This window comes from Gadus morhua, chromosome 6 (genome assembly GCF_902167405.1).
Source record: "Gadus morhua chromosome 6, gadMor3.0, whole genome shotgun sequence".
Lineage (NCBI taxonomy): Eukaryota > Metazoa > Chordata > Actinopteri > Gadiformes > Gadidae > Gadus > Gadus morhua.
This window is the reverse complement of record NC_044053.1, coordinates 26,648,980-26,670,182: the sequence shown is the minus strand read 5'-3', so window position 1 is coordinate 26,670,182 and position 21,203 is coordinate 26,648,980. Positions and strand designations below refer to the sequence as shown.

Genomic DNA, 21,203 nt, shown 5'->3' with positions numbered 1-21,203 from the left:
GCGGCGAGTTCTTTTGGATGGCAACAGAATCCGTAAGCGCAATTGACATTACCTGGTCCAGGATCAGATCAGAATTAGTTGGACGATGGGTCTATCCTAATGGCAGTTGGCGGAAAAAAAATAAACGAATCGTGTCCCCAAAACTGATCAGAAAACAGTTGATGGTGCTTTACGTTCAGGAAGGGGCGGTGCTCACACCGGGAAGAAGTCAAAAGTTAGTTCGTTTTATTTAGTATAGGTGGCTAAGAGGGGCGGTGTTTTGATATGTCATACCTTTAACCTTTCAATAAAATGCACCGCCCATGCGAGTTGACCCATAACATAAACACCAGCGCCTTTTTCTAAACATGCAAATCGGAGCTGAGGAATTCAGAGTATCGAAGGCCAAGCCTCCTCATGACTCTGAGATACACGGAGTACCGCGTTATAATTACTCTTATTTAGAGTTCGGGATAGTTTGCAAAGACGTCCTTACAGCATACACCCTGGAAGAAACGCAGCCAACCCAGTCAGCTGGACCTCATGGACTTCATGTGAGCATCGTTTCGGCAAGATGTGAGATGAACCAGGAGAAAGCAGCGACGGAGGCCAGCGACGCTATGTTGGTCCGCGGCTCTGTAAGTCTGCTAATGGGACGTGTTTTAGCGCTGTGGGCTAATGCTAATACTGTACGTGAGCAGCTATGAGTGAAATGACATCGATCATTGACATTGGACATCTGTTGTCGGATGTGCAATTTTATTACCGCCACATTGTATCACGTTTGTTCTCGGTTTGGAGAGATATACATGTAGTTGGGGGGGATGTAAACAGCTAGCGTGTTAGCCAACATCAACACCCAGATGCCGGTGGCTGAATGACAGTGAACATAACTCACAAGTACTCAATTTGAAACTACAAAACTACGCTTAATCTTCGATAAATAACATTGTATCGATTCAGAATGACGCGTTGAGAGTTTATTTTGAGATGCACTATAAACCTTTATGACATATTTGACGTGGTGTTATTGCTGTGGTAATTATTGCCTAGACTGGTGTCGCGTGTAAACATTCATACATGAGTCGTAGGCCCTTGCATATAGACAAACCTGTACTGACTGTACTGCAATTTGTGGACCTACATTCCAAGCAACTAATGGCTGGGTTAGATGTATAAAATGCTTGCGATGATCGATCAGCTGAATGGGCTCTTTTGGAGAATGGATGACTTTATTGTATCTATGATGCCACTTCATGTTATGCTCATCTCCTATCCTACCACAACAAAAGCTGTTACTTTTGAAGGGTGTTAATATGAGTGGATGAAGTGATACCCTGCCTTTACTCACTCACACACACACACACACACACACACACACACACCACCACACACACACACACACACACACACACACACACACAGCGCCTTGAAAGATGTTATCATAATCAAAGTCGTTGTATTAGCTTCATTTTTAATGTTATGTTTATCTCTGCTGGAATCATGACACTGAGGCTCCTTACAGAATAGCCGAGGGCGTGCTAGAGTCAGCCATGCTGTGGTGGTCATCTTTCTAGAGTTCTTTGCCTGGGGCCTGCTCACGACACCTATGCTGAAGGTGAGTAAAGTCTTCAGTTAAGTACACAGTGTGGAGGGACACTTTGCAGACTTTTGCCCTTCATAGTCCAGCTGTTCATCTTACATAATTGTGTGCGTCGTTTCCACTTTACGAGTTTCCAGTAACTTAAACGTTTTTGGTTCACCTCTTCATGCTAACTATTGACACATATGCACAGGATATCCATACAGTCCATACAGGATGGAGCTACATTTTCACAAAAATGATCTAGATAAGAAAGTCTCAAGCCTATCCATGCTGTGTCTGACAAACAAGTATGCAATCGGCAGGTATGCGCAGTCACAAAAAATGGCCTCCGTACGGACCAGCAAAGGCAAACATCCAGTGTACTCTGATACTACATGTTTTGAATCCTTTATGTAGGCACCCAGAGTCCCCCAGCTGTGTTATATTTGTGTATGTTATGGCTGGACTATGAATTGGGCTTTAATGTGGAAAAAATCAAACAAATGTCAACTAAGCACCGAATAGACTTGATTCTTCCTCTGTTAAAAAGTGATGCTCAACAGAGAAAATTAGTTTGATCCATGTTGGGTAAGAATCAAAAGGAAATCGTTATGGTGCACTTATATTATCAACTAATACTACTAGGTTACATAAATCCATAGCCTGCCTGCGGTTTAAGCATCTCATGTCTTCTCCCTCAGGTGCTCCATGAAACTTTCCCTCAGCACACGTTCCTTATGAACGGTATGATCCAGGGAGTGAAGGTAATTTCTTCCCAGACCCTCTTGGCCGTCTGAACATTTGCCACACACTTCATCGCAGTCTTCCTGTCTCCTCTTCGCTGTATCATTCATCACCATTTCAACACTCACTTCCCCCAACAACTTCTCCAAAATTGGTAGCAGTACAATTCAAAATTTTTTGGCTTGCATCAAGGTCTACTTTGGGGTGCTTACCTGTAATGAAGTATACAGAGGCCTGTTCTTAGTAAGAACGAATGAAGCAAGGATGCATCTTGCCTCTTACCCACTCAGTAACTCACTCAGAACAGAAGTGTAAGTGAACACTGGTTTCAGCTCAACGTCGAACCCTATGAGATTAAAAACATTGAGTTTTGGGCTGAGAGTTCTAGGAAGGAGGGGGGACGATTTATCAACATGCTGACGACCCATAGACACTTTTGGATGAACCTTTTTAAAACTAGTGCCTTTAATGAGCGTTATAATGAGCGATGTTGTTAATGAAGTACCCCACACACCTTGGCTTCTTTGACACTTAAAGTTTACAAGAGTGTCTTGAACGTCCATAGTGTCAAAGAAGCTTAACTCTCAGATTCAGCCATCAACACAAACCTCTGCTCAGACTGAGCTCCACAGATAAACGGGCCTAACTTTCACTTATAGCCAAACCTGTGCTGACCACAATTGTTGATGTATATTCCTAAACAGATTTAAAGATAATTCCTTTAATTCAAAACATCAGAGTGCCTCAGAAAAGACACTTGGACACATAAGCGATGTATCAGCACTAACTTGTCTTCTGTCATTGTTGCCTCAGGGTCTCCTGTCGTTCCTTTCCGCCCCTCTGATTGGTGCCATGTCAGACGTGTGGGGAAGGAAGTCCTTCCTCCTCTTGACAGTCTTCTTCACGTGTGCACCCATTCCCCTGATGAGGATCAGCCCATGGTGTGTGTGGGTGTGTGTGGTGTGTGTGTGTGGTGTGTGTTGTGTGTGTGGTGGTGTGTGTGTGTGTGTGGGTGTGTGTGTGTGTGTGTGTGTGTGTGTGTGTGTGTGTGTGTGGTGTGTGTGTGTGTGCTTCTTGTTTTCCACATAGCATCTGTTAGGCTGTGCATCAACTAGATCATATCTAGTGCAAACTAGATCATATACTAACTGAACCAAAGCTTTATTTTATGAAGAACTGAACTTTAGTTCAGTTATTTTAAGCCTTCCTCATAAGCATGGTGCTGTTATAGACGTGTCATTGGCATTAGTTTGGTTGACAATCTGCTACAGCTGGCTCACAATTACCAATATGTTGTCTACCTTTAGAAATAAGTCATGGTGAACTTTGAGAGAGCTGTTATTTTGTTTTGTTAACAAATTATTCAGTTGTGTATCACCAACTCCGGTGTGATCTTCTGAGTACTGAGAACATGATGAAGACCCACTGTATCTTCCCGAGGTTGGAGTTTGGTCTAGCATACCAAGTACATTCATGTACGCGGCCATCAGACACAGACTACACAAACTCCTAAGGAAGGGAGCGAGCCGCTGAGTGTGTGGGCCCTCACATGATGCCCATGTGACTGGGGGAGCTGGAGGAGGAGAGTGAGAGCAAATGAATAAAGCGTCAAAAGTTGGATATTTATCATGACACAGGTCCCATTATGTTTGATGGTTCACATACGGTGACCACAGGAGTAAGTACATTATGGCGAAAGTGAACTAACCACGATGGATTGATCCATGAATTTGAACCTGGCTTTGCATCATAACTGATAATCAGTTGCAAGCGGAGGTCCACTAATGAACAGCAGCTCATACTGCCTCCGCTTGCTGAACCGAGCCTCTCCCCAGACACACTTCTCGTGACTCAAAGCACTCGCCGTCAGAGGAGACTGAAAAGAAACCAATTAAGGTTCTTAATCCTGACTCCTATCTAGTAGGTGTTGTTGCGGTATCTGCACTAACCACTGGATAACTTTATTAAAGAGAACCACATATCATTCACCCAGATTCTGTTGATCTCTGGGGAGCGCTGAATGTGTTTGTCTCCCTTACAGGTGGTACTTTGCACTGATCTCTGTGTCGGGCGTTTTCGCGGTGACCTTCTCTGTCATATTTGCCTACGTGGCTGACATCACCGATGAGCAGGAACGCAGCACTGCCTACGGACTGGTAACGATGGATGCACTATTTGCAATCTGTTCAGTTGCATATAATCTGTTGGAAAATGGACCATGGATTTACTCTCAGTACTTTTTTTTTATTCGGGTGTTCAATCTGGGGGGGGGGGGGTTGGCGTGTTTCATTCTCTGGTCTGTAGCAGTACGGAGGTATTATCGTTGGGGGGAACACAGGGGTATCTGATCTGATGGCGCTTGTTATGGCCACTGTGCATGCCTACAGACTTTTTGTTTAATCGGAAGCAATATAATCATTTTAAATCAATGAAAGCTATATTGGGGACACTGGCGCAAGAACATTAATGCAGCGGGGGCTTATTTAGCGATAAATGACCAGCCGGCTGTACATTATCCCTTAGTTCTGATCCTCATCTTGATGATATTGTGATGTATCTTAGTGTGCCATGTTCTAAGTTCACCGTCCACTGTGTTCAATCTCTCGGTAGGTGTCCGCTACCTTTGCGGCCAGTCTGGTCATCAGCCCGGCTATTGGGGAGTACCTGTCCGCCCAGTACGGAGACAGTCTGGTGGTGCTGGTCGCCACTGTGATTGCGGTGGCGGACATTGCCTTTGTGTTCTTTGTGGTTCCGGAGTCGCTGCCAGACAAGATGAGGCTGAGCTCCTGGGGCTTCCCCATCTCCTGGGAGCAGGCGGACCCCTTTGCGGTGAGTCTGCTGGTCGTGGTTGCTCCTAGCTCGGGCTTTAATAATTCGTTTAAACTTTTAAACCTGTACACAATGTGTTTTATTTTTGTTCCAAAAAATTGCTGGTAATGTTTGTTTTATTTGAGCAGGCAGTATGAAATGTCCAATCTAAATGAAAATCAGTGAAAAAAAAAAAAGCCAGTTGAACAATGATCTGCATAAGGAAAGCCTTCATGATGCGATATAGAACAGAGTCAAATCGAATTTGAAGGCTATCCAAGTCAACAGACTGAACTACCTGGAGAGATCTCAGGCCAAAGAAAGTTAGTCACACATTAACCCCAAGAGGTGAGCTGTCATGACCCCTGGGTCGTAGGGCAAACACTAGGGTCAGAGGTACTTACTCCTACATCCCCCACACACACACACTCAAACATTACTCACATCTGACTTGTACTGTGTGTGTGTGTGTCCCCAGTCTCTGCGCCGTGTGGGAAAGGATAGCACAGTGCTGCTGATCTGCGTGACGGTCTTCCTTTCCTACCTCCCTGAAGCGGGACAATACTCCAGCTTCTTCCTCTACTTAAAACAGGTAACAAGGCCCACGGACTCACCAGGCACAGCAGTACAACTTAAAACAGGTAACAAGGCCCAGATCCTCACCAGGCACAGCAGTACAACTTAAAACAGGTAACAAGGCCCATGCACTCACCAGGCAAATCAATACAACTTAAAACAGGTAACAAGGCCTACGCACTCACCAGGCAAATCAATACAACTTAAAACAGGTAACAAGGCCCAGATCCTCACCAGGCAAATCAATACAACTTAAAACAGGTAACAAGGCCTACGCACTCACCAGGCAAATCAATACAACTTAAAACAGGTAACAAGGCCCATGCACTCACCAGGCAAATCAATACAACTTAAAACAGGTAACAAGGCCTACGCACTCACCAGGCAAATCAATACAACTTAAAACAGGTAACAAGGCCTACGCACTCACCAGGCCCATCAATAAAGGTTAGCCATTCAAAGTTTGAAGGACGGGGAGTGCTGAATTGTTCAATCACTAGAAACTCACCGACCGAAAGTAAACCCTATTTGAATAAGTCCCTGCCCACAGTCAACATTTAAAGAGCCCATGCCATTAAAAATCACATTTTTCCTATTGTTTGTTAAATAAACATAGGTCTGAATAAGTTTGTGAAACGTGGTAAGTTTGAAATTATGCAGTGTGTCTGCTGAATGCAATAGGCAATGAAAGGAAAAAGGCAGAAGAAATGAGCCAATCTGGATAAGGTGACACTGTGACGTAGCGTTGTCAAATTATTATTCATGGCCCTGCCCACTTGGTTGGTTCGTAACCACCCACAAGAATTCTGAAGGAGTCGTGATTGAGCTAGTGCTAAATGCTAATACGTGTACGGTAGTTGCTTAGTTCGTAGTAACAGGCTAGTTACAGTATTTTGAATGCAATGGCAGAACGACATCGAACTACATGAACTGCGACATGCTGCCTGCCGCAGGTTGCCGTGAGGCACCACCGCCGCGAAGCACCACCGACCGGCAGCGGGCAGCCGGGCGGTGGTGCCTCGCGCCGGCAGCAGGCAGCGCAGGGTTCTGTCTACTACAGATTGATGTGGAAGTGGAAGAACCAGAGAAGTCGGAGAACCCGACGAAGTCCTTTGTGATTCATTATATCGTCTGGACGTGCACACAGCTTTTGGCCGTGATAATATGTATTATTTGATATAGATATCTATGTATTATATGATATTATTTAGATATAGAGCTCCAGGACTGTAACCCAAGTGTTGTACACTTCCTTGTTATTTGGATAACCGTTCTGCTGTTGGTGTGATGGCGCATAACACGTCGGACTCTCATCTATGGTATTTCTACAACTAGACCCGTAGTGGGGGTTATCTCAGCCATGGTTGAGAATGAATTGGGGGAAAGGAACTTTGGCTTGACTCCCTGAAGTCATGAACCACGACATGGAGGAGAAAGGGATTGTTGACCGCGGTCGTCTCCCGCCGGAGCTTCGCTGCCGATGGACCACCGCCTCGGCTTCAGGATGCGGTGATTAGCGCTGACCGCTGCCGAGGCGGTGATTAGCGCTGACCGCCGCCGAGGCGGCGGGAAGCAGGGCTCAAGCGGGATACATTCGCGGCCAACAATCCCTTTCTCCTCCATGTCGTGGTTCATGTAGCCTACTTCAGGGAGTCAAAGCCAAAGTTCCTTTCCCCCGATTCATTCTCAACCATGGCTGAGATAACCCCCACTACGAGTCTCGTTGTAGAAATACCAGAGACGAGAGTCCTACGTGTTATGCGCCATCACACCAACAACAGCAGAACGGTTATCCAAATAACAAGGAAGTGTACAACACTTGCGTTACAGTCCTGGAGCTCTGCTCTATATCTAAATAATATCATATAATGCATAGATATCTATATCAAATAATACATATTATCACGGCCAAAAGCTGTGTGCGCGTCCAGACGATATAATGAATCACAAAGGACTTCATCGGGTTCTCCGACGTCTCTGGTTCTTCCACTTCCACATCAATCTGAAGTAGACGCGGTCGTTTGAGATTCATAATAACCTATCGTCTGGAGGCTCACACAGCTTTTGGCCGTGATAATATATATTATATATTATCTGATATAGATATCTATGTATAATATGGGTTTCTAAGAGCCATTGCGATACATTCACCGGTAAACAGAGCGCATGGTACTGTCAGTGGCTACAAGCTGCTCAGGGCCACACCCCCACCCCCCTCCTTGACCTGCCTTGACACGCCCACCATATACAGAGCGCATGGTAGTGGCTACAAGCTGCTCAGGGCCACACCCCCACCCCCCTCCTTTGACCTGCCTTGACACGCCCACCGAAACAGCGCGTTTGGGGAAGCTCAATGTGCGGACTGTTTCGGAGTGACTGTAACTCTGCACCACGGCTGAATTTCGGGGACGTCTTTGAATACTGTGTTTGTGGCCCACTAATACCTATATTAAAGCATCATTAAATAGAATGGCATGGGATCTTTAAATGAATGCAAAATGCCTTCGGGTCACTTTTGGTCTGGACTTAGTTTTGTTGTAGAGGCTTTCACTATCTCCTCTCACTGCTTGTTGGGTGATTGACGTTAACTGTTAACCCGAAAAGGCCTTTAATGGATGACTCATGGAATGACATGCATGCAACCAAGAGAAGGCATTTTGTATCTATATTTACTAGTGCTGTCAAGCGATTAAAATATTTAATCGCATTAATGCCATAGTTGACTCATGATTAATCGCAAATGTTTTTTCTATTCTAAATATCCCTTGATTTCTTTGTCCCATTAATTTTTCTCATTTTAATGCTTTTATCAACATGGAGAGGTGCATCGGCTTGCCTTGTGCAAATGTATTTTTATTGATAACAACATTGGCATATACTGATCAAAACAGGACGATACAAAAAAAAAGCCTATAGTGCAATTAAAAGATGAATACAAACATACTGCCTTGAACAAAGCAGTCAGGCTACTGCTTCTTTGTTTTGAGCCAAAGAAAAAAAGAAAAAAAAATCTGCCGTTAAAATTGGTTTGCGTTAACGCCGTTAATAACGTGTTTAACTGACAGCAATAATATTTAAATAAGAGCCCGACCGATAAAAGGATTTTTAAGGCCGATACCGCTACAAATATTTGGTGATTTAAAAATCCGATATATCGGCCGCTATATATTTTAAAAAGAAATTCCAGAAAACCCTAACAAAACATAAACAGTTTTCCATAACATTGGTTATTTGTAGTTATTTATGAGTCCTCACTAAAATAATATGGTAATTCAGCTTAAAAAGAAACTTTATTTCATTGTTTTATTGTCACAATAGAAAAGTACGGAACTCGTAAAGGGAATTGGGGTAATGTTTTTTATTTTTTTACGCTTCTCGTGGGCACGAGAAAGTATCTGGTGCTAACGAGAGAGTAGGCCTGTGTGTGTGTGTGTGTGTGTGTGTGTGTGTGTGTGTGTGTGTGTGTGTGTGTGTGTGTGTGTGTGTGTGTGTGTGTGTGTGTGTGTGTGTGTGTGTGTGTGTGTGTGTGTGTGTGTGTGTGTGTGAAAGCAGAGTTGGTTGGGCCGCATTAGCCATGTCAGCATCATGGACAGCATTGTAGCTCAGCTGACTTGGAATCTGACCTACCAGATCTATGGATCTACCATGCAACTGTTTGGGCTACAATTCCTTTAGAGATACTTTCTCGTGGCCAACCAACCAACGCGGCCCAACCTACTCTGCTTTCCAATATTTTGTTTATTTCCAATAGCCTAGGCCAGAGTCCTGCACGGGTCCATTGTTTGAGACCCGCCCGCGCCCAAACCGGCAAAGTTCAGCACCAGATCCGCCCCGTCACCCGTGATAATATCAAAATGAAATCCGGACCCTATAATATTTGGCCCGTTACCCGACTCGTGCCCGCGATAAATCACACACAAGCTAAAATCATTCAAATTTATGTGCTTTATTTTTAACTCGCACTATTGGACCACGTATACCCTCTTGCGCTCCGCCTCCAAATATGAGCTGGTTTGCGTTACACCTTTCCTGCTGTCTACTCCCAGACCGTAGTCAAGGAGCACAGGGGAGATGTTCCCTCCAGGGGGGCAACACCCTTCACTTTGACCGGCAGTGGGTCTGTATATAGGTCCGAATATGGTCGGAATGTAGCGGCAACCGATTCTTGGCGGGCTGGGTACTTTATTCTTCTATTATCACAACCGGACTCGTTATTTACTTCACTAAACTGACACGCACACCGCTTACCGCTCGCATACCGCTCGCTCTCCTCACTCGTCCACTTACTCGCTGACGTCACTCACACTCACACAGTTCTGATAAATAAAATGTATAAAAATACAAACTTATGATATGAAACTCAAAGTCCTTTGAACAAAAACACAATACCCCCCCCCCCCCCCCGGCCCGCCGAAAAATCGGATTAAGAAATTGTATCTTTTGGTTATTCATGCCTGGGCAGACGTTTAGCATTTATCATAAATGCTTGTTTGTTCTAGGTGATCAAGTTCTCCCCAGCAGCCATTGCTGCTTACATCGCCATGGTGGGGATTCTGTCCATCATCGCCCAGGTAACAAATCCATCTAAAGCTCACTGTTGTGGGCACATGATATCCCTAAGATATTGCTAACAGTCTGATAGATTTCCTACTGTGTGTGTGTGTGTGTGTGTGTGCGTGTGCGTGTGTGTGTGTAGACGGTGCTGCTCAGTGTCCTCATGAGAACGGTAGGGTATAAGAAGACGGTTCTACTGGGTCTGAGCTTCCAAGTGCTGCAGCTGCTGTGGTACGCCTTCGGATCCGAGTCCTGGTGAGTCCTGTGTGTGTTACACAGGTCCACACATGTCAGAATATCATCCCAATTACACATTTTAGCTGTGGAATACCTAAGGGGCTTTCACGCTATAGTTGGCCGCCCTGGGCTAACTCCTTACTCAGGAAAGTGTTCACACTAGGACTTTACTCTGGTGCTCGCGGGCCATGCTCGAGGACAGAGTTAGCACCAACCTTTCAGGCTAACTCAAGAAATCATTGGCCCTGGTCCCTGTTCCAGTAGAAACCTGTGTTGACACGGGTCGAGTAAACCCTCTGATTATTCTTATTATAATGGTGAAATAGCACCAGGATGGCCGCTTCGGAATTACAACATGTGAAACCCCCCAAACAGTACAATGAAAAGGTGAATTGCTCCTGATGTGTGTTACTCTTGTGTGTGTTGTTCAGGATGATGTGGGCGGCCGGCACCATAGCAGCGCTGTCCTCCATCACCTTCCCGGCAGTCTCTGCTCTGGTCTCACATAGTGCCTTGCCGGACCAGCAAGGTGAGCTACACTCCTGTCTGCCTGCCCCTCTGTATGGGCATACTGTATATACCCTATTAGGGGTGGGACAAAATATCGATACGGCGATAAATACTGCGATATGAGAATCGATACACTGGCTCCAAATATACAGTCCCCTCTGAAAGTATTGGAACGGCAAGGGCAATTTCTTGGTTTTTGTTGTTCACTAAGGACATGTGGGTTTAAGATCGAAAGGTGAGTATGAGACGAGTTTTTCAGCTTTTATTTGCTTGCATTTATATTCAGATGTATTGTACAACTTAAGATATATCACCGTTTGTATTAGACCACAGCATTTTTAGGTGAGTAAAAGTAAAGGAACAAAAAGTCTTAAGTAAATAACATTACTATTTGGTGGCATAACCCTTGCTTGCAATAACTGCCTCAAAATTGCGACCCATAGACATCACCAAACGATTGCATTCTTCTTGTTGGCCGTGTGCTTTGGCTCATTGTCCGGTTGCATGATAAACCTGAATTTCTGTCGCTCTAAATACGTCATCTGGTATAATTGATACGATTGGCTATGAGCTACGTACAGACTCATATGATTGACGTTCGTAGCGCCCAATAAACGGCTCTGGGCAGTCGTAAACCATGCCTCAAATACGAGAAAATTAATGTGTGGTTCCCAGACCTCATCTCAATGTAGATTGAGATGAGCCAGGCTAATCATCAGTTACATCGTCAATAAATATGAATGAGCCTGTTCCAGAAGCAGCCATGCACGCCCAAGCCATGAAATTTCCTCCTCCACGCCTCACTAGGCCTGTCACGATAACAATTTTTTCTGGGCGATTAATTGCCCCAGAAATGAATGCGATAAGCGATAATATTGCCGTTTTTCAACTAATATAATGATAAAGTACACCCTTTCGAAGATCAATAAACTTTTTTATTTTTAAAGAACACTGGAACTGGACGTCTGGAAGACATTTAAAATATCCTGAATAAATTAACAAAACAACCAAAAACAATCTTTTATTAACAAAAAATGCTCTTGAATAAAAACCACACACTAGATAAAAAAGGATGTAAACACGATTGCTCTTCAAAAAAGAATAAACACGTGTATCTGTGTAATTCTGAATTGTACAGTAAATGGCTGAAACGATAGTTACATATTGTAACTCTAGATTCTATGAGTATAGGCACAGCCTTTTATGGCTATCGCTATTGGGTTATCCCTAGGCGTGAGCCGTAGCACTGAAGAATTTGTAATCCCCGCCCGCCAACAGCGTGGGCCTCAATTACGTCCGCGTGCGGCGTGCCTCAATGACGTCGGTCCGCATTTCGCAGATATAGTCGGGCGCCGGCGGACGTTCTGCTCCCAATAAACAGCTTTTCTTCAGCTATTTAAAGGACAATGAGGCCGACACTTAAAAGGCTGCGCCTATACTCATAGAATCTGGAGTTACAATACGTAACTATCGTTTCAGCCATTTACTGTACAATTCAGAATTGAATGAGAGGAGGGCTGAGGAGGGCTGTCAATCAAATAACGCGCTTCAGAAACGGCCAATCATAGGAAAGCCCGCCCTGCCTTGGTTCCCTCCCCCATAGTGCCAAAATTAAATTTGAGCGAGCGTAAAAACATCTTTTGCGAGAGGCTGTTATGCGCGAGAGGCATAATGGAATAATATAATACGCCCGAATGCATCTTTTATCACATTAGTGAATTATGGCACTAATGTGTCGCCATAGGATGGGTACTTTATTCTACCGGACTCGTTCGCTTCTTCACTAGACACACACGCTACCGCTCGCTCTCCTCGCTCGTCCACTCACTCGCTGACGTCACTCACACACACACATACGCACACTGCCATTCTCGCGCACACACATAGGCCTATGCTACTCGTAACACTATGCCTCGTAATTGCGACGTTCATGTTTTCATCAACTGAAAGTTAGGCTATTAAACATGATGCATTCTATACGGCCTGATTATGTCATTATTTAAGCTACATAGCCTAATAAGAAGCGCTAATATTGGGTTATGGAGGATATTTGACCAAACCAACCAAACTAGTTGAGGGTTTTTGCCTACCTGCAAGCATCCTCCCACTGCAATCTTTGGTTATTTATTTATTAATTTAGCTATACTTTAATAGTATTCTTTCTGTTCAAATCTGTTCAGTGTTCCAAATTATTTGTTATTAAATGTTACATTAAGTTACTTGTTATATTAGTGTTGTTTAAATAAAATGCATTTTAAATTAAAAAAAATCGTGGGATGTATCGAACCGTGGGTAAAAAATCGTGATACAAACCGAATCATGAGTTGGTGTATCGTTACAGCCCTAGTGCTTAGAGTTGGGGTCAGTACTGATGTCACAGAGAGGGGGCGGTGTTGAGGTGTTCATCACAGGTAAGTAGCAACAGCTGAGTGGGCGGCTGGTCGCCTGGGCTGGGTTGCACCAACTGGGCGTAAGCCTGGTCTTAACTACGCCTGGTCGTAACTTGGCGTTCTAAGTCGAACCTAACCATTACGCCGGTTGCACCAACTGAATTTGCGTTCTTTTCACTAAGACCTGGCGTAAATCTTACGCCTGGTCAGGGGCAGGCGTAGAGTTGAAATTCCAGGCTGTTTCTATAGCAATTACATCCAATACAATGCAGCGCTACCACCATCCTTGCAACTGCTCATTGCGCTTCGCTTCTATGCAAACGGGGCATTTCAAAACATAGCCGGCGATATGATCAGTGTTCACTAGGGATGAGTCCGTCGCGACCGATTCGTTACAACGAACGAATCCCGAACGTGAACGACAAGAACTGGTTCCCCAAAACAAGAAGAACTGGTTCTTCCATTCTTTTTTTTTAACATAAACCAAAAATATGGTCACGTAAGTAAAATATACAAACAAACAGAGCTTCGTCTCCCCGCAACTTATATTGATTGAGTCTACAACGTTCTCAAAGATTCAGCCAATGAGAGGTAGCAATGGTGTTGCAATGGCACCTGGGTAAACAAATGACAAGGCGGTACCGTCGAATATGCGTGCTTTCTCTGTCTGACGTATCTTGGGTCATACCATTCGACGTGGGGCCACTCATATATCCCCCTACATTTTTTCGAAAATAGACTTGACCTCCATCTGTTTATTGGATAAACGCATTTCCCAATCCCTGGAGTCTTTGCTCCATTCTACGTCAATTTAAGAACAAACAAAGAAATTAAACTGCAGTTCGTATTTTTTATTTCTGACCATGAAAGTTCTGTAATGCCTGAACAATGAAGAATTAAATGTAAAGTAAAATAAAATTATAAATGTAAAACCATGAATGAAATATAGAGAGTAAGCAAGTGGTATAAATATTGGTGGGACGTTTGGTTAAACTATATAGTATTCAGGCCTCGACATTAACGGTTGCCCGCTTGCCCGGGGCAACCAAAAGTCATATTTGGGCAAGTTGAGATTGATTTCTGGTTGCCCGAAAGGGCAAGTGGATTTTGGGTGGATGTTAATAGAAAGGCTATTTATTCAAATGTTTTTAGAAACTGCAGAACAACCTTTTTTGCCGCAAAATAACGCAAAATATAAGTATTTGCAATTGATCAGCGCGGCGTCTTCTCTTCTCTCGGAAAGCGAGTTAACAGACACGCATCGCTTCAGTGCGAATATAGCCCCGCCTTCTGTCACTCGCAGTGCGTTCTCTGGCCGTGATTCGAAGGTGTTGGCTAAAGGTTAGCCAACAAAGCTAGCATCGCAAGTGCAGCGCCTACGCGAACGGTTTACGTAGAAGGAAAATGGAGTAGTGATGGAGGAGTGCAGTTTGGAAGTACTTTGGATTGAGGCAAATTACCAAGGAAAGTCAAGAACACGGTTTTGGGTTTCATAACTGTGCACATGCACAGCAATAGCGATCTTTTTCACGAAATTGGACCCTCACAAACTATATATTACATGAAAGCTGAGCTTCCACTTATTCCAACAGTCCAAACCATATCATTCTGTGACTAAAATTCGCAAATAACAACTTAAGAAGAAACGTCCCCTTTTCTTTTAACAACCAAAAATGAAGTATTACCTTTGTGATTTTGGTCCACAAAGTTGATTCTGGTCGAATAAAACCACCATAAACAGATAACCCAGTGTCTGGGCCAAATTTTGCAACTAAACAAGGTATTTTCAATCAATGAATAAGAGAAGGTTTCTTAGGAAATAGGTAAATTGCCTTCAATCTGAAAACATATTCTTCAGCGCAATCTAGTGGCCATATGTTTATTTGCGAGTGTTTGGCTGGGTGCATTCGAATATATTTGCCCTGAAATTTAAATAGAGGTGTCAAGTGTCAAAATAGTAAGATATCTACCTTTATTTGTGTCTCATAGTAAGACATCGCTCCCAAATGATAACGACCAACTGATAGTTATTTCAGGTGGAAATGTTATCTTCCACTTATGCTGTGTTCCATGGCTTTATTCACTTTAACCAAGTATCATCCCCATTGAATATTTCACTTGCACAACAATCTTTCTTTTGGCACAAAGATGACATTATCGCCCTTTCAGTTGTGGAGAATACTCTATTTACTTTGGGTATGTTTTTTCCTGAAAAAAAACTTTTCCCCTGATATCGAAAATGGTATTGAACATCGATATTTTTCCAGGTATTGTGTCAAAGTTAGAAAATCCAGTATCGTGACTGACAACACTACTAGAAACGCGATTGTGATTATTCAGTTAGAGCTACAAGAAACGTGAAAGTTAAAAAATACATATCTTTGCTACTACCTCTGACATTTAGTTAAGTAAATTTGCATGAAATCATGCAGGTCTACATATAACTTGGCGATAGCTTTAATAGGTTGCAACGGTGGACTGAAATCACTTCATGGCCCGATGTGACCCCTCGATAAATAAGTAAACAAAGGGAAGTTTGTTATTTTTTAAACACATGTGTGGAAGCTAACATTCAGCTTCAGTCTGAGCTAGGATGATTTTTCTGAGCCCCCCCAAAACCAGGCCGCATGCCTGGCAATAAGAGGCCTGTTCAAGATTCTGATTATAATTTGGGCAAGTGAACATCACATTCGGGCAAGTTGAACCTGACCTGTACTTGCCCGATGGGCAAGTGCTTTTGAAACCTTAATGTCAACCCCTTCTCGATTTTCACGGGGGTTAGAGCCTAGAAGTGGTTTAAATTGTGCTCGCGGCCGTCTCACGGGGGGGGGGGGGGGGCCAGACACCAAATCACGTAATCTGACGTAACGAACGAATCAAAACGAACGAATCAAATAAACTAATCGTTATAGTGAACTGAACTGAAAGAACTAGTTCCCGGAAAAGAATCATTTTGCCCATCCCTAGTGTTCACAGATCGACCGCCTGTCGGGAAGATATCGCTGGCCGATTAGTCCGTTCTCAACTTATAATCAGTTGTGAATGTTGTTTTAATTATGTTTATATGTTTTATATAGGCCGACATATTAAACAGATCTCTCTTACAGTCTCAAAACAACTCAATTTAGCTCCTTGTCATTTGATGATGTTCAATGCATTGCTTCAGTCAAAAAATACCATTCCCGTCTAAATGCCTGCTCGTTGTAAACCAGAAATTACAAATACATATTTTAATGACATTCGTTTGCAGTGTTTTATTGTTAGGCATTAACACAATTGATGAATGACAATGAATGAACTAATTAATCATTTATTTCGGTGTCCAACAGCATGTCAAGTAAAATAGTAAATAGCTGTTGTCACGAGGTATCCTAGCAACGCGTTGATATGCGCATTCCATGGAACATTCACATGGCTAAGACCGGGCGTAGTTAAGACCAGGCGTATGTCCCGTTGGTGCAACCGGCTTTAGTTCCATTCTAACGCCAGGTCTTAACTAAGACCTACTTAGCAGTTACGACCAGGCTTAGTTAAGACCAGTTGGTGCAACCGGCCCCTGCAGACTAGGTGCCGGTGCGGTGGGCCGCGGGGCTGTTCACCTTCAGTGACTGTGAACCTGTGGTGAGTACCTCGCACCTAACCCCCTAGATAGGTTAGATCGCACTCACCCAGGGAAAGATTAGGAACAATACTCAAGTTAAACACACCACCTAAGGACAGACTTAGGTTACGGGCTGTCTACCCAGGTTAATAGCGAGCGCGGTAGCTCAGATCGTAACATGTCACTTGATGTTTTTGGTGTTTTCTTGACAGCCCTCACAATTTTTCTGTCATCAACTAATGTTTCCCTTGTCCGACCTGTTCGATGTCTGTTGCTCAGTACACCAGTAGCTTCTTTCTTTTTCAGGACATTACAAATTGTTGTGGGTGCAATGCCTAATGCTTGTCAAATGGCTCTGCATGATTTTCATTCTTTTCTCAGCTTTAAAATGGCTTCATTTTCTCCAATAGACAGCTCTCTGGTCTTGTTGGTTTACACTTTAACAAGAAAGGGACTCCTTACAGGTTTAAACAAAGGCTAAAAACTTAGACAATTCAGGCAGAGCTCTTTAATGTTTGATGAATCAACCTAAAAGACAACACCTTGGAAACAAGTAACACCTGTTAGTCACATGTTCCTTTACTTTTGCTAACCTAAAAATGCTGTGGTCCAATACAAACGGTGATATATCCCAAGTTGTTTAATACATTTGAAGGTAAATGCCAGCAAATAAAAGCTGAAATTCTGAACTCTTGTCTCATACTGATCTTTTGATCTTAAACCCAAATGTCTTTAGTGAACAACAAAAACAAAGAAATTGGCCTTGCCGTTCCAATACTTTTGGGAGTATAAGAGTTATACAGGAAATATCTCCCCAAATGTTGATAGTTTAATTAATGAAGTAAGGCGCTCTAAACAGAGTTCTCCTTGAGGTTGCGCTCAACACATGAATGAAGGAAACTTGAACTGCAGTTAATTAACCAAAGACGAGTAACTGAAAAACTCAGTTTGGACCGTGAACAAAGATCGAATTCAAGCACTTTACCTTTTCATAGTCATTTTTTGTTCATCGTTAGACATATACCGTGATGTATCCTTATAGGATTCTCTAACAATATATTTATTCATTGCAGAATTACTGTATTGCGATATTATGGGTATTGCAGGCCATGTATGGTTCGTGAGTTACCCCGTTATTCCCACCCCTAATGTGTAATGTGTATAGGAGTGGTCCAGGGCATGGTGACGGGGATCAGAGGCCTGTGTAACGGCCTGGGTCCCGCTCTCTACGGCGTCATCTTCTTCATGTTCAACGTAGAACTTGATGAAATCACGCCGGTCACGGCAGAGAGCTCTCAGGTACACACACACACACACACACACACACACACACACACACACACACACTATGAATTGTATTTTAGATAGCCCAGGTGGTTCAGACTTTCAACGCTCGGTTGCAAAGTTTCAACATTCGATGTCTTTTCCAAACTCTTATTTTGGCAGTCCGTGATCCCCGGCCCCCCCTTCCTGTTTGGAGCGTGTGCCGTGATTCTGGCCCTGGGCGTGGCCATCTTCATCCCCGATCACCACCGATCACCCGAGGATAAGGCCGGCAGCATCTCTACCACCCACTCCCAGAGCGCCAACCCCCTGGCCATTCCCACCAGCGACACGGAGGACCATGAGCCCCTCCTGCAGGACAGCAGCATGTGAACTGTGTCACGTAGCCTCTCCGATCACACCACCTGTCACGGCCGTGCGCTTTGCCCTGCCTTCTCTTCTCCCCGTCTCTCTCCATTGCCCCCCCCCCTTTCAAGTAACCCTGCCTCAGTAAACATATGTTATCCAGAACTTTCTAAAGACTTATTTTTCTTTCGCGTGCAAAGCAGTTGTGAGTGACTTGTCCGACACAAGAGCATACATGCATGGATGTACGCATGCACACACACACCCACAGTGATCGCAGGAAGGCCCCGTTAGAGGAGGAGCCGGGACGTTTTTTTGAATTGCTTTGGTCTGACCGACGCCGAGAGGAGGACAGAGACACTTTGCCTCCTGGTATTATTTTTTAGAATCCTTTGGACTGTGAGTCTTTTCCCAGACTTCACCCAGGTGTTTCTAGAGGTTGTACCCCGGCTATGCCTCTGGGGAAGGGGGCAGAGCAGGCATGGCCGACGGGAACTCTTTCCTCAGGGACCACCGCTCTCACCAATGTCCTTCCCATGTGTGTGTGGTAATCTGGAACCATGTCTTTCATTATATCGCCATGGAGATGACCTCCACGTTATGTACGTTATCAGCTATTCTGGAATCATCCGTTACTTCGGCAACCGCCACAGGTGTGAGTGTGTGTGTGAGAGATGAATCTCGTCAGTCCAGCAAGCCACCGTGAGGCATACTTTTTAAAAAGTAATTTCCCACAAATTCCTTTTGTTTTAATGCTTCAAGCATGTTTTTCCCGACACATACCGAGCAGATGTAAAATTGCTTCTTCGTGTTACCTGCCATATTGGGTAGGGTAAATGAAGCCCTTGTAATTTGAAAGTGAATGAAAGTTACTGACATTGTTTTTGCCAAGGTGTGTCTGTCAACCAGGCGACTAGGGAGTACAATTACTGTGCCATCTCGGGATGAGGATCTTTTAAAATGCCAACAAACCTGGAAAAGACATTCCAGATTCACCCACGCCCCCCGGGCATGTGACTGCTGGCCACTCGGTGCTAAGCCCTTCTCTAATCTAGACTAGTCACAGTACTTAGCCCTGGTATAGCCTAGCTAGTCTCAGTACTTAGCCCTGGTATAGTCTGGCCTGGTCTCAGTGCTTAGCCCTGGTATAGTCTAGTCTAGTCTCAGTACTTAGCCCTGGTATAGTCTAGTCTGGCCTTGTCTGGGTTTAGCTTAAAGCCTAGCCCGGTTTAGCCACTATCCTCGCCATGGCTAAGCAATTTTACTTATGTACTTCTAGTCCATCAAAAGTGAAAAGATATATTATTTATAAGCCTGATTTCCTCTGAAACTTGAAGAAATGTCAGTCATATCAAACGTTTCCTTCTTTAAACATGGTCAACATAAATAGTACTGCTACTCATTCCCCTCCGGTCCTAGACTTTTCAACTGCTTCCCTCCCACTAATTGGATATTGGTAGTATACATAGTCCTATATTATTAATATATTAACTTGATATGGGTTATATTCTAATTGGCTGTGGGTAACCCTTCTAGGCTGTGCATCTCTAGATCCTCTTGACATCCCGGCTGCATGTGTATAGTGTAGCTTCCCTCCTGTTTGTGTTAGCGGGACCGCCATAAAGTGGGCGAGTTGTGATCAGGGGAATGTGTACAGACATCCTTTCAATACATACTGTACAAATATCCATCTTATCAGGACTTGTTCTCACATAGTCAGGATCCACTTGCTATTGCAGTAAACCGGTCAGCTCAGCCTGCAAGCGTTGCCAATAACGACCTCAGAACGCCACGGTGAGGGGAGCTCGCCCTTAAGCAGTAATCCCTGTGGAAGTCGCCAGTATTTTAACACAGACGTCACCATCTTTTCAGCTCTGTAAATGATTGGTTAATGAACCCACCGCAAATGTCCGTCGTCATAATGTGATGATGGCAACTTGATCATGATTTCCGAGCAACGGTCTGCATGGCACAAGAGTGTGGAGCCAACATGGTGAACGGGAGCAGCTTTAACGGATCAACCATGTCTGAAGAGATGTCTGGTGTACCACTTGGCTCATTTCTAGGAGCTCAGACTTTTTAGATCCTTCCTTTTATAAAGCAGCACTTTTTTTTCCTTGATCAATATTAATGTGTGTATATATATATAGAGAGAGAGAGAGATAGATAGAAGCATATATATAAGGTGTTTGACATGGCTAGTTTAATGTAGCCTTCATTAATCTAAACAAGGAGTTAAACATTTATGCAGTGAAAACAATGCTGATTTCCAAATGATCCATGTTGCGTTTATGATGCGGTGAGATTGCTTTTCATTTCAGCAAAACGTGTGCCTCTGGAAATGAGAACTTTTTTTAATGAATAAGTATGTATATGTTTTGCATTTGTAATTGCATAATTTGAGCTTATTAAAACTATCATTTTGAATCGCTTGCAATGAATTAATAAAAATTATTGATCTAGATTTGACTGTGCTATGGATTTATTGGTCTTGTTTTGCACATTTCAGGATTGCTAAATAGTTTAGATGCTTTCAGTTTAAAGAATCTTCCCTGAACTCAAACACTTAAGCAGTGAGTCTTTTCCAGCA

At 43.7% G+C, this 21,203-nt stretch overlaps 1 protein-coding gene across 1 annotated transcript; it reads left to right on the top strand.

The window, feature by feature from the left end:
• The first annotated feature begins 336 nt into the window (after positions 1 to 336).
• mfsd14bb (major facilitator superfamily domain containing 14Bb) lies at positions 337 to 21,077 on the top strand. The gene is made up of 12 exons (XM_030357735.1): positions 337 to 617; positions 1,505 to 1,597; positions 2,266 to 2,328; positions 3,122 to 3,249; positions 4,350 to 4,464; positions 4,919 to 5,137; positions 5,595 to 5,708; positions 10,192 to 10,263; positions 10,389 to 10,501; positions 10,915 to 11,012; positions 18,150 to 18,283; positions 18,431 to 21,077. Exons 1-12 carry the CDS (start codon positions 348 to 350, stop codon positions 18,638 to 18,640), a joined length of 1,629 nt encoding a protein of 542 aa, XP_030213595.1. The 5' UTR covers positions 337 to 347; the 3' UTR covers positions 18,641 to 21,077.
• The last annotated feature ends 126 nt before the right edge of the window (positions 21,078 to 21,203 follow it).

Coding starts and splice junctions, on each gene's coding strand:
- mfsd14bb (XM_030357735.1), top strand. CDS start 348: ATGCAAATCGGAGCTGAGGAATTCAGAGTATCGAAGGCCAAGCCTCCT. Junction 5,138..5,594: donor AGCAGGCGGACCCCTTTGCG/GTGAGTCTGCTG, acceptor GTGTGTCCCCAG/TCTCTGCGCCGTGTGGGAAA. Junction 10,502..10,914: donor GCCTTCGGATCCGAGTCCTG/GTGAGTCCTGTG, acceptor TGTGTTGTTCAG/GATGATGTGGGCGGCCGGCA.